General features: G+C 38.1%; 1 protein-coding gene across 1 annotated transcript; it reads right to left on the bottom strand.

Moving 5' to 3' along the window:
• Window positions 1-5,576: 5,576 nt before the first annotated feature.
• LOC101477062 (chemokine-like protein TAFA-4) lies at window positions 5,577-15,219 on the bottom strand. The gene is made up of 5 exons (XM_004546294.3): window positions 14,837-15,219; window positions 13,858-13,982; window positions 11,665-11,820; window positions 11,310-11,434; window positions 5,577-9,231 (listed from the first exon to the last, which is right to left on the bottom strand). The coding sequence occupies exons 2-5, from the start codon at window positions 13,970-13,972 to the stop codon at window positions 9,220-9,222; spliced, it is 408 nt and encodes a 135-aa protein (XP_004546351.1). The 5' UTR covers window positions 13,973-13,982; window positions 14,837-15,219; the 3' UTR covers window positions 5,577-9,219.
• Between the last annotated feature and the right edge of the window lie 570 nt (window positions 15,220-15,789).

Below are 15,789 nucleotides of genomic sequence, written 5' to 3'. Positions count from 1 at the left end.
ATTCTAATAAAATGTTTGTTAGATTGTGTTAGCATATGGACAGGCATTGACAAAGACACATCGGGAGTCATGGTGACCTTTCAGGGACACTGACATTCTTTTCAGTGTTTAGTTTTTTGGAGATGCTGCTTAGCAGAGGGTCTTACTTTTGAATAAAGACAGGTTAGTTTTCATTTCTTTTTAAAGTTAAGCAGCATGTCCTGTGTTGCTATTTGGGATTATCATGATCCCTATTTGCTTGGTAGGTCCTCCTCCCACAGCCCATGAATATTTTAGTTATTTAAGCTTTATGGATATCTAAAAGAATAAGCATATTTTCCAAAATCTAATATTATTTCTTTAATCACAATTGCTTTTTCTGAGAATGTGCTATTCAACCCTTCACAGAAGCCTCTTTCAGCTCAACACACAGGTCATTAATTGGAGTCACTCTTGCTCCCTGTACAGGCAAGACAATCGCGCATGAATAAATGGCAAACAAGCATTGCTCCCCTGTATTTACAACATTTTGATGCAGCACTCAGTGGGACACTGGCCATTGCTTTCACAGCCTCGCTCCCTCAGGAATTACTCCAGGAGGAACTCGTGGCTGCTGTCGCTGTGCAGTGTGTCATCCATCTTCAGGAAAAATTGTTTTTTCCTGGACCTTCCACTTGTTTCATTATTTTCTGCTTTCCACTGATATTCAGCTCTCTTGAAAAGCACAGCTTGTGCGCTCATTAGAATACTCTGGATCACTCATCTATTAGATAAAAATATTAATATATAGATGTTTTATTTGACTTTTAAGCTCAGGAAGGATTTCATCTGAACTTTAAATAAGATAAAACACACAATATCATTTCATGTAGCACTGAACAAAAATCACTCCCATGAGTTACATAAAATCCTTATCCCGTTTGAGGCCTTAGCCCCTTATAAATTACTTAAAACAATTCTTTATATTTTGCCCTTTAGACAGGGGAGGTCACAATATCAAAGGTATTTTTATAATATTTCACAGACATCTACTTTCTGTCTAGAAAAGATCAAGTTTGCCCAGGTACAAAACACTGAAAGGTAGCTGAATGCACCACAATAGTGACCACTGCAATCTATGGAATATTAATTTATTTGGGATTTCTTTTACCCGGTGCCTGAAGGTATTTGTAAATATCCTTAAACAAAATACAGCTTCCAATGTTAACAGTAAAAATGTATTCTTTGACTTTCTAAGTAGTCAAATTTACAAACCAAAACTAAATTTAAAATGTTTTAAAAGACTTATGCAAGAATGCAGTATAAAATTAGGTTGAATACAAGCTAGCCAGGAAGGGAGACAACAGTTTGACTCTCAATGAAAAACATGGAGAGGTTGTTTGCATAGCAACTACACTCAGCTATAGTGGTTGCTACATGTTGTGATTTTGACAAGAATTTGCACTCATTGCCATACAAAGCAGAGATTTGATTCAGTGAAGACCTTTATACAAAGAATGTGTTTTTTAAAGGGACAGCATTTTACTGTAAATCCAGGAGTGGCTGTATTAAGAGAGACATCTCTTTTTTTTCCTTGCACATGTTAATTTTTGGCTCAGTCTGCACTGAGACTCATGCAGCATAATCACAGATGCCAAATTACAGCACAATGTCCATCATTTATTGTACTGAAATTACAACATGCAGCAGGGCCAGCAGTGATTGCTATACATGGCCCTCTGAATTCATGAACATATTATTTAGGTCTTTCTTTTATTTCCCCCAGGCTGCCAGACTTTTAACTAGCATTTGAAATAATGTTGCATGTCCAAAATGGGATTGCTAAACGGGCATAAAGTGTGGACGATGTCAGCAGCCTCCTTTTTTCTGTCTGTCTGTGGAGTGGCTCTCTGGGCTAAAGCTGTAGGCCCTGATGTCTCACATCATGCAGCAGAACAGTGAGAAATAAGACACAAGTGATGGTGATGTGCCCTGACTTCTTTTTATGACGCACCAGGGACATCCTGGGATTTAGAGCTCCCATGGGTTTGTTCTAAAGACACATTTCATTCAAAACACTCAGAGAGTCTAGTCATGTTCCACTGTCTGCACTGGGAAGTCACTTTTTCTGTTTTCATGAATATCAAGGTGCAACTTTGAACAACTGGGAATGATGATAGGCTTTTAAATTTTTAATAATTCCTATCAAGACAACCCCCACGCACCAATAATTATCTGATTGTGTGAAGATCAGTGCAGGGCTTGCCTGTTAATTAATACTAGAAAAACCAACTGCAGCTCTTGTTGCACTCAGTAAATATACGAGAAACTGCGGGGCATGGAGTGCATACTGTGGAAAAAAGCATTTAACAAAGTGAAAGTTATTAACTCGTTTTTGCAGTGGTTTTCTGTGGCATCGAGCAATCGCCGAGATTACCCAGTCTAATCACATCCTGTAACCGTGGAACTGTCTCCACTTCCCCTGCAGGACTCTAGGATTTCAAAGTCAAGGTAACGCGGACCAAACTGGATTCTAATTAAAGTTGACATCAGGTGCCTCATGCTCCTTCCCCCCTCCTCCTCAGGCTTTCATCTAAATGATTCATGCCGAGAATACCAGGCCTTTCAAGCCGTTAGGTCCTCACAAAGGAATAACAACTTGATCACACAAAGAAAACATAGACAGATTTACAATGACACTGGCACAGTGTCTGTTCCACTAGCTTATATCAAGTTATATCAAACCAATGCAGAGGCACTCGGCTGACATTTTACATTTTTGCAGGGATGACTTTTTTAAAGTATTCATGCTGGCAAACAAGAGGAAATTAAATCAGAGGCGTAAAAATGTTTTTCCAGCAGAATCACGTTGTGTTGTGGTGACACATACGACAGAATGCTCGGTTTCCAGGTGTGCTTATGTGAGTAGGGTGCAACCTGCTACATGACTGTCTGGAAATGAACGTGACAAGTGTTGGCCATATGTTGCACGCTGGAACACCGTCATTATGGCAGAGGATCAGTTCTAGCAATTCAGTGTCACTCTGGGTAGAGCAGCAGCTAAATGGCTAAAAGAAACATAAAATTGAATCCTTCTCTAAAATTGCAGAAGATACAGGTAGGCTAAATAATTGCTCAATAGAGAGATGAATAGTTGGAGCCCCCACCCCCACCCCCACTCATACACCCTTATAAGTGGGAAGAGGATTTATCTTTGTGAGAGAAAACCTCCCTTGAATTAAAGATGAGCTTCCCTTGCCTTTTGTCAGGCTATTGTGAACACCACAGCATATAGTACACAATAACTACAGGTATGCAAAAATAGGTTTAGTATAATGGTTTAGCTTTGTGGGGAAGCTGAACAGACTTACCATGACTTGGAACTGCCTGCAGGCTGAGTAAGAGTGTTGTGTGCTCTTATTATTTATGTTGGATTTGGGCTGGTGGTTTAGTTTCTAATGTCTGAGCCTTGAAAATGAAAACTGTTGTGCCTTTGGGAGATATTGGAAAGACTTCTCATGTTAACAGTGAAATGAGTTAGAATCCCCCATTCACAGTGTTGGTCCTCAAACTGATATATATATATATTTTTTTTTTTATTCAGGAATAATAGTGCGCTCATATCTGCGTATCTGAAGATTTCTGTGTTTTGCATGTTTCAAAGCAGACAGTGACATAATGTGACCGTCATCCGTTGAGACAAAGGACGTGAAATGAGCAGCGACCAACTCGTCTCCGATCCTTCTCCCTGACTGCGGTGTCTTGCTGTGGGTTATTTTCCTCCCCAGCACCCTGGCCTCACCCTTATTCTTGACTTTAATGGAGAGTGACAGTAAATCACAATTACCCATACAAAACACTTTAAAAATAGTTTTGAAAATTAGGCTGTCGTGATATGAAAGCTGAACACATGGTCCTTGCTCAAGTGTGTTTTCAGTGGGGACATCATATGTCGACAGTTCAGACAGGGGATAAAGGCGCTCATTACACAGTTACACTTTTGTCCTTGTTTGCCCCTAAAATGACGATAAGATGCAAGTAAAGGGAAAAAAACTTCATTTTCTGACTCAAGCAAATATACAATGACACTATGTTTTGTTCTCTTATTATTCTAATTGTGTCTCTAAAAGAACACTTCATACATTTTAGAAATGTGACGGCCCGCCGCCTTGGCCAGGGCCTGCTACATGGCCCTGCCCGTCCCTCTCTGTTGCCTTGCAGGTTCCTGGTAGGCTGAGTTAATTAGAGCAACCGGGAGCACCTGCTCAGTCTCCTTGGAGCATTTAAGCAGTTGCTTACTCTCTTCCTTCACTCAGCACCATGTTATTTGTTTTCTTGGCATCAGGCTTGTTACTTTAGGTTTACGCTACAAATTGACATTCACTTTACACTGAAACACTGCTGACACACTGACAATGCTGACTAACACATCTTATAAAGTTAATAATGGTTTTTGCTTTGTCTGGTTAATAAATTGGTAAACCATGATTAAAGCACTGTTTCTCACATTTATGTAAAGAGCTGGACTATGACAGAAATACACTTATTTGCTTTCTTAGATATCAACCTTAATAAATGTATTAGTGGAAGTAGTATTTAAGTATTACATTTTTCTATTATTTAAATATCTATTATCTAGTATCTAATAAATACTTAAATAAATACTAGAAAAGGCCATTGTTAGGTAAGAAAGACAACCATTTACAACAGTGGTCAATTTAGACCACTATTTGTTCTCACCAGCATATTCCGATAGTCGAAAGGTTTTAGACCCACATTAAGTTATTTGGTGTTCCTTAATTGGTCTTAGTGTGAACTCTTGTCCATCCCTCTGTCTTAGACCTGCGATAAACTGTTGGCCTGTCAATGGTGTACCCTGCGAGTCACCCTGGGACAGCCAGGATAAACTTTTACTCCCTGTCACCCTGAACTGGATAAGGAGTTAAGGAGATGGAAAGATTTTTGAGAAACAAAATTTGACTGGCAACTTGTAATTGAGTCTTATTATCACTTGGGTTCAAGCAATGACAAAGTGAAATCCAGTAGATGATTTTTCCACCTTCCTTCTCAGAAATAAAACCTGTAAATAAGAAAGTTATACCCCCAACACAGTGCATCAGCATCACCAGTGTAATTCTCTATTCTCACTATGGGTGCATAACAGTCTATACTGCAACATGCAGCCAAGAGGCTTAAAGGCCTATACATCACACACAGCTGATAACATCAATTGTGTCCAATTAATGTTTGTTCATTAAAGTGTAATTGTTCAGCTGTCTGTTTTAATTAAGCACGAATATAATCTCTTTTGGAGATAGTATGTCTGCATAACGACACAGCAAATAGATGGAAGCTTCGAGCTGTGACCAGACTACATTGAGACCATTGCTTTAAGTCGCCTTTACTGTATAGCTGTCTCTTATTAAAGAAGGCTAATTCAGTTTACACACACACAAACACACACACTCTGCAGTTATACACAGAGAATGAGAAGTGTGTTTACATTTTTTATTATAACTGTCAACTCTAGATGAGGTGAAAGTTGTTAAAGGGGAATAGAACAGTGTTTCCATTATGTTTTTCATGAGCCCCAGGACAGTTTATTTTCTATTAGTGAACATGAACTACTGTCCCCAACAGACAGCCACAAGAGAGGAAATGTTCCCCGTCACATATCATCCGGAAACTCCCATCATATAAGCTGTCAGAAACGTGTTATTTGTGAGTCTGGTTTGAATTGTGAGAATCAAGTGTAAAGAAATGTTCGAGCTTTCTCTTACTCCTTTGGAATAACATCTCAAAAGTGAGGTTACTTTTCCCCCTCATCTTGTGGATCTTTAATCCTCTCATCTGTTATAATTTTCTGATTATTTGCCTCAGCTTTTAGAGCATTTATTTCGTGTGTGCAGCTACTCCCATCTAAGAGTGCAGATCCTATAACACCCGCCTTAATTAACTCATTTGGCTGCTTTCATTTTTATTTTGGGGGGGATGTGATTCTTGTTTAGATGGCAGGTGCCGAGAGAGCTTCGACTTAATTTGTGAAAAAGCATAGCAATAAAGTGACTGACTTTACTTTACTTATTCAGATAAGAGGTAATCAAGCAGCGCTGAAATTTCCTAAGACCCTGTGTGAGTGTGTGTATGAATCACAGTTTATCTGAGACACATCTGAAAGTTACCTAATGAATGTCACACCAGCTCCTTTGAAAATATATCAGAGAAAATAAAGCTGTGAGTGCTACTGGTATTTTAGGAATATAGGCAGAAATTTGAGGATGTGTGCTGTCACCGTTGACATAAAACCCCCTGGGGTATAAAGTACTGTTACCTACTTCAAACTTTTTTTACACTAAGTTAGTTCCTGTTGAAATTTTTAAAAACCAAATCTCTTACTTCACAAAATATGACCAAACAGTACGTGACAAAACATTATGTTACAATGTAAACTCATGACAGTTCAATCCTGTATTTTTTCTGAAAAAGTACAGATGCAGCAGATTGTAGGGATTCCCAGCAGATGTGTCTTTTTTTCCATTTTAATTCCTGGTCATTCTAAATATTTATTCACAAACAGTTCAAGAACAGTTTGGGAATTATGGAACTTTAAAAATACAATTTTATTTTAAATTCAAAAAGTACAATGTGGTTCAATGAGCAAGAACATTGAAAAGACTCCCGTGGGACTCAACCAGCTCCTTGGTTTAACTTCCAGTGATCTTTCTGTGAGTAAACTTCATTTTCAGTTCAAGCCTGAGGAGTTAAATCAGTCACTGAGAAGCATCTTTAACAAGATAGCGTTCACAATCCATATTTCTGAAGGGTTTGAGAGTAAATAAATATTTTTTGGTTTATTCCCAGAGTTTGCATCACTGAGAGAAGCGTCGGCTGTCAAAATTGAACAAAATCAAGAGTGACAAATTATTAAAAACTGTTGTGACTGCAACGATAATTTCTGTTTCTAATGCCTGAGGTAGTAGCTTCTGATTGCATATATTGTCAGTCTGACACTCCAAAACCCCCATGATACTGTGTTTACTACCACAGAATGTTTGGAGTTTTTGAGTTATACGTGCAGCTAAATTAAACAAATAAATATTGCAGATCACTGTAGGACTCTTTTGTATATCTTGAACAAATGCACTAAATCCCAACACGACTGTATAGTATATTCATTCAGTATAGCCATATATAACAGTTGTACAATGGATTGCATTACATTTTAAATGGTTTCTGTTATTGCACCTATAGTTTTTATACAAAAACAGTGCAAATGTTAAAGCACCATCACCCTACTTTGTCCTAACTATGTCAGACAAGTTTACAAGGTCTGCAGTTTTGTAATACTGCTGTCAGAATGGTTAAAAACTAGCCAGTGAACCTACAAAATACTCAAAAGCATATCACATTTAGAGTGATTTAGAAGAAGGGTTTTGTGTCACAAATAAAGAAATCTAAATCTCAAAATCAGAAGAATCTCAAAACGTCCCATCAGGCACATTTAAGTGCAAGCTCATGAAAAAAGAACAATTTGAGAAAGAAAGAAAGGTGGTATTCCCTAAATACCTCGATGAGATCAACATAAACATGGCATATTTATTAGTGTGGGACTAATAAAGGTTATCTTATATGGAGCTCTGTATGCGACATTCATTGCTTAAGATGTATGCATATAATAATCTACATCTGGAAAGCATTGCATTGCAAAGGCCCTATGTTTCTATTCTCACTGCTATCCTCTGAATTATTTTCTGAGCTATAAAAACAATTTCCAGGAAAAGAAGAAACACAAAGGAGATGAACTTTTGAACTACAGATTCCATGAGATACTACTGTCATCTAAAACCAGTAAAAAACATCCAGCGTGATTGAATACTGTATCGCTACATGATCTTAGATTTACATATTGCATCCCGTAAAATGAATTCACAGCACTGCAAGAGTTAAGGAAGAATTAAACCTGAACGCTTACAAAATAGCCAACGTGTAAACACTTGAGTTTCAGACCTTTCAGTGAAGACTCTTGTCACTACTAAAACAATAACATGTAAAATATAAATCATGCATAAACGTCTTATGTTGAGTTCAGCTGCTTTCAACTTGCAGCGGTTGTTATGCATGCAAGTCTAATGCTGGAAGTTGGAATGATTTGCAGCTGCTGTATTTGTGTTTTTATTTTCATTTTTTTTGGTCCCTTCATTTCAAAGGTAAATTGCAAAGTATCTGCCTGAACTCAAGAGATAAAAGAGAGGCAATCGAGGTGGGTCCAGAAGGAATATTATTTATATAAAGAGGACAAGTGATGAAGTGGTAATAAAGGTAAACATTGTGTTGTGTTAGTGGCTACGATTTGCTTCAAGGCAGAGAACTGTCAGTGTTTCCCATCATTACTATAAGCACAGTCCCCTCCACAGGAGCACAAACAGAAACAAAAAAAAGCATGATGTAAAGACTCTCAGCAGTGAAGAAGAACCTCTTCTCTTTTCTCTCCCCTTTCTCCCCATGATTAGCATTTCAAACAGTCCTTGTTTTGCATCAGAGCTTCATGCTTGTGTGCATGCCATCACAGCCTTGCAGGTGGTGGCCTGTCCAACCAGTGGAGTCAAAAAGCAGCCTTTGTGTATGCATAGTCATGTGTGTGTGCGTGTGTGTGTGCGTGTGTGTGTGTGTGTGTGTGTGTGTGTTCGTGCCGTGTTTGAGAGAGTGCTTCTTTGTGGAAAGGGAGCGGACCTCTTATGAAACTCAGAGTAAGTTAAGAGACAGGGTTGTCTACAAATGCTATATAATAATAAATTTCTCAGAATTTGTTGGCTTCTGCTTTGAGAGAGTCACAGGCCACTGACTGGATTCACATTCTGCCTCCTGAAAATCCACAAAATCTCTTTTTAAGTGTCTGCCAGCAGACCCATCCAAACTTTGATTGAGTGCATCACAATGTGCCCAAAATATCAAGCGCAAAACACAATGATAGACTTTTGCAAAAGCTGTTCATTTGGATTGGAAAAGGTGCTGCATCATTTTATCCCAGGTCAATTGCTAATAGATTCTCTATGCCATGGCATTAACACAAACCAAAATTGTTCCAAGACAAAGCAAATTAAAATGATGATTTTCTGCAAAGCTGAGCCATATCTAATTAAATCTATATTGTTCTGTGCTCCATCTGACGGGGCATTCACTATCCTCACAGTGTAATGTTATTTAAGTTGACCGAGGCAGACCAGTATGGGCTTGCACTGATTAGCTGGAGCTTCTGTCTTGCTACCGTGTCACCTGAAAATGAAACATAAATGAAAGAAAATTACATTTTGATTTTTCTCCATCACAATGATTTCAGTACATCTGAAAAGAAAATTAAATACTGTCGAATTTGTTCTAGTTTCAATCTATCCCTCGTTAAACTCCGCTCATTACCCCAATCATAGCTGAGTATCTGTAATGGCTTGTGAGGGATTGAATTTCTCCAAATTCTAAGAAAGCGTGTGGTGCTGCGATAAGAGAAATACTCTCTATCTCAAGAATTTGCAAACAGCTGTCAATGATGATGTAAAATTATGTTAAGTGCGCATAATTTCAATTTACTGCTTACTAAGCTATTAAGCATCCATTAGATGCAGAGAAGTGAATGAGTGAACAAGGAAGCAAATTCATTAGCGTACACTACATATTGCTGATAAAAATCTGTTTGAGACAGCTGTTAATTTCCACAGCAAAATCCACAGTGCTAAACCAGAAGTGAGCAGTGTGTTTTTATTTACTGTCTAAAGTAAAGCAGCCAGTAAAGTGTTTTAAACTGTATGCCCGATCTGTGAGCAAAAGGCTCAAAAAGCTCAGTGACAGTAACAAATGCAGGGGTTAGCAAAAAGGACAAAAGTATGTGCTTTTGTTCTATTCTGTTGGGAGTATAATCTGATGATCACATGACTTCTGTAGACAATGATCACTTTCTATATGCTGCATGTGTTCACTTTCCCTGTCTCACTATAAAATATTCTCTACTATGAATCATTTATAGAATACAGCTGATCAAAAAGGCAACTTCTGAGAATGTGCATTTTAATTATTTATTTATTTATTTGAATACAGTGGGGTTTCCTTTGGTCGTCAGATTTAATTACATGGGTTTTACTGCTTTGGTATTAGTTCCCAGCTTATTTCATGTTTGTCCTCTTGGCCCCATCATTCACCAGATTATAGAATTAGGGTTTCTGAGCCCACTGTGCCTGGTGCAAGCAAAGGGGTTGATATGGGCACTGTGATTATGCTTGATTCTGGAATCTTTGAGCATCAAAGGAGTGCTTACTAAAATAAAGCTTTATGATGAGCATTCACAAGTTTGTCAGACCCTGTTTGCATGAAAGTGAACAGTGAAAATGGAGAAGATTTTTTTGTGTGACTGTATTTAAGCATCTATAAATACCATGTATGAAATTAAAGTCACTATGTGTTATTTCTTTTGTAGGGCTGCTTCCACTGTGACTCTGGGTGCACCCACACTAATCTATTTTCATTTTAAAATATGTAATTTTTACAACCGCTAGGGCTCATGTCCGAACTGGTTCATTCTCTACAGAGCTGTAAATGTAGAATTTGGGAAATAATACAGAATCAGTCCGGCTGCCTTCTTTTCAAACGCTGAAGACTAACATGGCTGGATGACTGAGAACATAGATAGACATTACAGACTCAGTTTTAGTTTGTAAATTCCAGAACTATGAATAGTCCTAAACTGGCAGAAACAATATTATAGATGTACACTTACTGAGTGGGTTTTTACATCACAAAATTAAGTCAAAATATTACAGTTAGCCCAAAATAATAGGATTTCATCCTTCATATGTTGGTTCTCCCGCAACACTAAATTGGATAAGCAGAAGAAGATGAATGGATGGATGGATGGATGGATGGATGGATGGATGGATGGATGGATGGATGGATGGATGGATGGATGGATGGATGGATGGATGGATGGATGGATGGATGGATGGATGGATGGATCTTTCCTGGCTTGGTATGGCTTCCACTAAAGATGGACTAATTTTCCATTACCATATTAGGTTTGCAACAACTTTCTGTAACATTTTCATTATTGTTGGACTGATTTCATTATCAGTCAAAGCAACTTTTTGCCATTGCTTTTTCCTCTGAATCCTCTGCTTCCTGTTTACACCAGCAAAATACATATCCAGTATGTATATAACTAATCAGTGTGATACAAGTATGCATGCATTAAGTGAAATTGATTTTGTACTAAAATATTGATTTGGGTGAATAATGTTTAAAACATTGTTTTAAGATGAAAAAGTTATTGTGTCGATGTAACCTCAGACTATTGCAGGCCCTCTGCTCACCTTTGTGGTCTTCACTTTATTTCCAGAGATGCATGACCAGCCAGTGAGGTCAGGGAGGACTCTGCACTCCTCCCCCTGCAGACACGGCTCCATTTTACACCACCATTTCTGTCGCACAATAGAGGCTGGAGGGGGAGACGAACACAGCAAAAGGTCACTTTATAGACAAAAGGACTTCAAAAAAGGCCTTGTTTGGAAAAAGCATCTCAGTCAAATGTCACACTCTTATGATTCTTAAATGCCTCAGTATTAGTGGACTCCAGTGAAACTAACTCTACTCTGACCTGTAATACATGCATGTCATGAGGAAATATTTCAGTTTAAGAGAGCTGAAAGAGGGTCCTAGTAATATTACCTTCAACACAAGAGGGCAGAGCCCTTGTTGTCCCTGCTACCTGTCCTGGGAAGCAGGAGCACTTGACAGTTTGAGAGCGTTCTTCAATTTTGTTCTTGTTGCAGCAGCGATGAGCAGCAACCACTTCACAAGTCCCTGTCCTCTCCTGTGATGACCCTGAGAAAGAAATTTTGAAGGGAATGATACCAATCTTCTACGCTGAGTTTTGCGTGCAGGTTGGCTGATTTTAATCTTTTAAAAATGACAGAATTATAAGCAATCACTTCTAGGCTTAATGACATCTGAGATCTAATCTTTTGTTACAGTTAGAAAACAGTTTAGTTCTTATTGATTAAACCTAATTTTGCTGTTTTTAAAGCTACAGCACCACCAAGTGGAGGAAATGCACCAGCACTCATGCGCCAGGCAGGGGGATGGGGTTTCAAATGCTGCAAACATATTAGCAGCAATTATCATTATGTTCAGTAAGCTAATTTCATGTTTCACATTATCAGAAATTAGCATAATAAAGAACACGAGCAGACATTTCAAAGCAGCATCTGCATCTCTGCACAGAAATCTGCATAAAGGAATGCTGCTTTTAGGGATTATCACTGATGAGTCATTCTGCTGCACTTAAAACTGAACTTCCAGTTTAAGGGGTGCTAGAGAGCAGGAGAAACAAGCCTACAAAAAAGGCATGAATATTGCTAATTTTGAACAAAGGTGTCAGGCTGGCTCCATGGTCAACAATACCTGCAGGATTTGGAAATTCATAATTAAACGGTGTTTTAAATCAGACTACAATTAAAGCACTCATGCCAAATGCAAAATTATTCAAAACATAGAGATGGGTTTAGGGCTTAACATTGCAGTTGTTTGTGAGTGTATTTTCTTAAGTAGAAATTCATATACTTCACTGAAATGTATCCATTTTCTTCTGTACTGGACTTCTACTCCATAGCATTTCAGTCACAAATATGCCCTTTTTATTCAGCTGCATTTGTCTGACAGCTAGAGGTCAATAGTTACTTCTTTGTTACATCATATTGAATAACACTGTATAAGCTTAAAAATTAGATTCAAGTAGTGCTTCCCAATCATTTCTTCATTTGAGCCCTCACAAAAACAGTTTCTATGTGGCAGTTCAACTGTATAATTGTCTGCTTGTACCTGGTCAGATCCATGATCTGCTATCATAAAAAAAGACTAATTGTAATCTTTGTTTACATGACTATTAATGTTATAGCATAATCTTAAAATTAAATTAAATCTAATATGTTTCACAAACCACACATTTGACCACTTAGAGGGGGTCTGACCTCTAGGTTGGAAATTGGTCAAACTACAGTAGGCTGATATGGTTTAACGAATTCATAACCTCAGGAGGGAATGTTCTACAGAATCACTACTTTAGAACTCTGAAGACATACTATGAAGCTCTGTATGACATGAAAACATATTTACATCTAAAAAAAAAAAAAAAAAAAATAGCAAAAATGTTTCTCTGGATCTCGTTGCAAAAGCTTAGCCTAGTCCCAGTCTCTACACTCACAGACTCACAGGCTTTGATGCACCTTCCTGCTCAGACCGTGAGAGGTTTAGGACTGTCCCAATTTGAAATCATCAAGTAGATGGGAGCTCTCTCCTATCAGACATTTGGATCCCTTTATGCAAACTTTCCACAAGTCTGCATTTCCGCAGATTTTGAACTACCAATAGTCCAACGTGTTGGGATGTTATACCCTAACATTACAAACAACAACAACAACAACAACAACAAAAGACTGTAAATAGGCATTAAAAACATATACCATATAAGACTTACTTTATTTGTTTGTAATACTTTAACTTCAATTTTTCCCAATTATGCTTGTGTTAAGAGCAGAGCAAGAACTGCCTTTTCTTCTTTCTAAACGGTAAAGACTGGAAGATGTTCAAATCAGGCAGTTACTCTCTATGGCTGTTTTTGTGATGAAGAAAATAAGAATGTGAAATAGCAAGTCCCACTCACAACAGTATGAAATATTATTGTATTTGAGCATGTGCAGCCTCCAATTCCTTACCAGATGACAACAATTAAGTCTGTGAGGGTTTAGCACTCATGCCTTAGGGTGGCACTGGGCCTTTAACTGTCTACCAGACCAACACAATAGTGACCAAAAAGCCATAATGAGTTCCTCTGGGGGTGCCAATGGTCTGGTTGGGTCTTACCTGTCTTTCCTCGGGAGCTTTGGTTGCCACTGGACACAAGCTGGATGCAGAGGCTCATTATACACAAAAGGAGGAGACCCCAGTGTAATGCTTGTGTCCTTATGTTCATCTTCATCTTCAAGTGTCTGCACAAAAAAAATATTCATGCAAACTTTAAGAGACAATTTTCATTAAACAAATTCAAAATACAATATTAAACTCTTTTGATATATTCTCACTCTGACAAGTGGTCCTCCAGATCATAGAATCTATTTGCTCGATTATGACTCTGACATCACCAAGCTAAGCCAAGGCAAATCAAAGAAATGCCAACAAAAGCCTGATGAGAGGAAGATGAGAGTAGGTCCTTGCACTCATTTCTGAGATTATCCTTTCAGCTGTGAACGGCTCTGTGTGCAAAGCTAAACACTTCCTCCAAAACAAGCTGTATTCCACATGAGGCACAGAAAAAAATAAAGTGGGACATGGACTTTTATGTCAAATTACAGCAATAAATTATACAGAGCAATGTGGCATCAAGCAATGCATCATTGCGCTAGATGGCTTGAGGCATTTTCATTCATCACTAAACCCCCTCATATAAAGTTTAAGGCTCCAATTATAGCCATTATAGCATGATTTTCATCATTGATTTAACTGTGGATTACTTTCTTAATTCATTTGTCAAGTAGACAGTTTAAAATGTTCTACAGAAAATGTGTGGGAAAAGTAAACACTACAATACCGGCAATCAGTTTTAGTTTAGTGAGGGAAATTTCCCTTTTTTCCATTTAAGTCGTGTCTTTTAATGCATCATTTCTGAAAACAAACAAACAAACAAACGAATATCTATATATTCATACACTCAACTTGTTTTTTCTTCCTGTTAGTATTTGAACCAACACTGCTAGTGATGCGATCTCACATAAACGATCTACATCAGTTTTGCTTCTGGAATTTGAATTTCCTTGATGGATAAATTCTTAATTCTCCTACTTACTTGTGCTCAGGTTACTGATGTGTATAATGAACCGCTGCTGAAGTCATCATCAGTGTCGGTGTTAAAAGCAAGCGCATCACATCGGTTCAGCGAGGTTGGTAAAGTTCGCTGCAAATGTTACTCTCCACTTTCTGAAGAGGCACGAATCAGAGCGAGAAAAGGGAAGAAGAAGGGGGGGAGCCTGCAGCTGATATAGATTACAGTCAACACACCGGCTAAGTGAAAAGCTGCACCTTCACACATCATCTGCTCTCCCCGGAGTTACACTGTACCTTTCAGCCAGGATGCGATGTGAGAGATGTGTTGCTCTGTGAACACAGCGGGACAAGCCTGTCAGCTATTCCCGTCAGGAAAATTAAATCTTAATCAAGACACAAGCCATCTGTCTCCCGAGCAATATGTGGCCACTTTCATTAGCGCCATAAGAAGCTTAAAGTGAGTATCGACATCCTGTCACACAGTGAACGGAGAGGATAAACTGCATCTGAGGAGGGCAGAGTCCTGTTTTTGTTTTATTCGTTTCCACCTTTTTTTGTCTTTTAACTAGAAAAAAAAACTGTCAAATATATTATCAGGATATTATCTTCTTAGGTTTGAAGAATATTCTTAATTAATAGGTTGCAAAGGGTAAAACATCCCACAATATATATTTATACAGTCTTTCCACGATGTTACAATGTAAACCGAGATTTAAAAAAAAAAACGGGATAGTGATTAAGATAAGAATAACGATTAAGTGGAGCAGCTATCAGTTTGTGTTTATATCAACACCATAATGAGTTTTACGGTATATGACTGTTCCTTTTTGTCGCGCAATCATTGATTTGCAAATGTTAGCCTATTGCCAGGCTATTAGTACTGCTAATAGTAGCCAATAGTAAAGAAGAGCGTGAACTCCCTTCAGTGATGAGTGTTGATGTCTTAGTTTGTCTACTACATGGGAAAGATATAAA

Source organism: Maylandia zebra, linkage group LG20 (genome assembly GCF_041146795.1).
Source record: "Maylandia zebra isolate NMK-2024a linkage group LG20, Mzebra_GT3a, whole genome shotgun sequence".
NCBI classification, from domain to species: Eukaryota; Metazoa; Chordata; class Actinopteri; order Cichliformes; family Cichlidae; genus Maylandia; species Maylandia zebra.
The sequence above is the reverse complement of the archived record's forward strand: the minus strand, read 5'-3'. Positions and strand labels throughout refer to the sequence as shown.

Bases quoted from the DNA above. Each gene is read 5' to 3' on its own strand.
- LOC101477062 (XM_004546294.3), bottom strand. From the start codon at position 13,972: ATGAAGATGAACATAAGGACACAAGCATTACACTGGGGTCTCCTCCTT. The intron at 11,821-13,857 runs GTAAGACCCAAC...TTTCTTTCTCAG, and splicing joins AAGCTCCCGAGGAAAGACAG to GGTCATCACAGGAGAGGACA. The intron at 11,435-11,664 runs GTAATATTACTA...CTCCCCCTCCAG, and splicing joins TCTGCCCTCTTGTGTTGAAG to CCTCTATTGTGCGACAGAAA.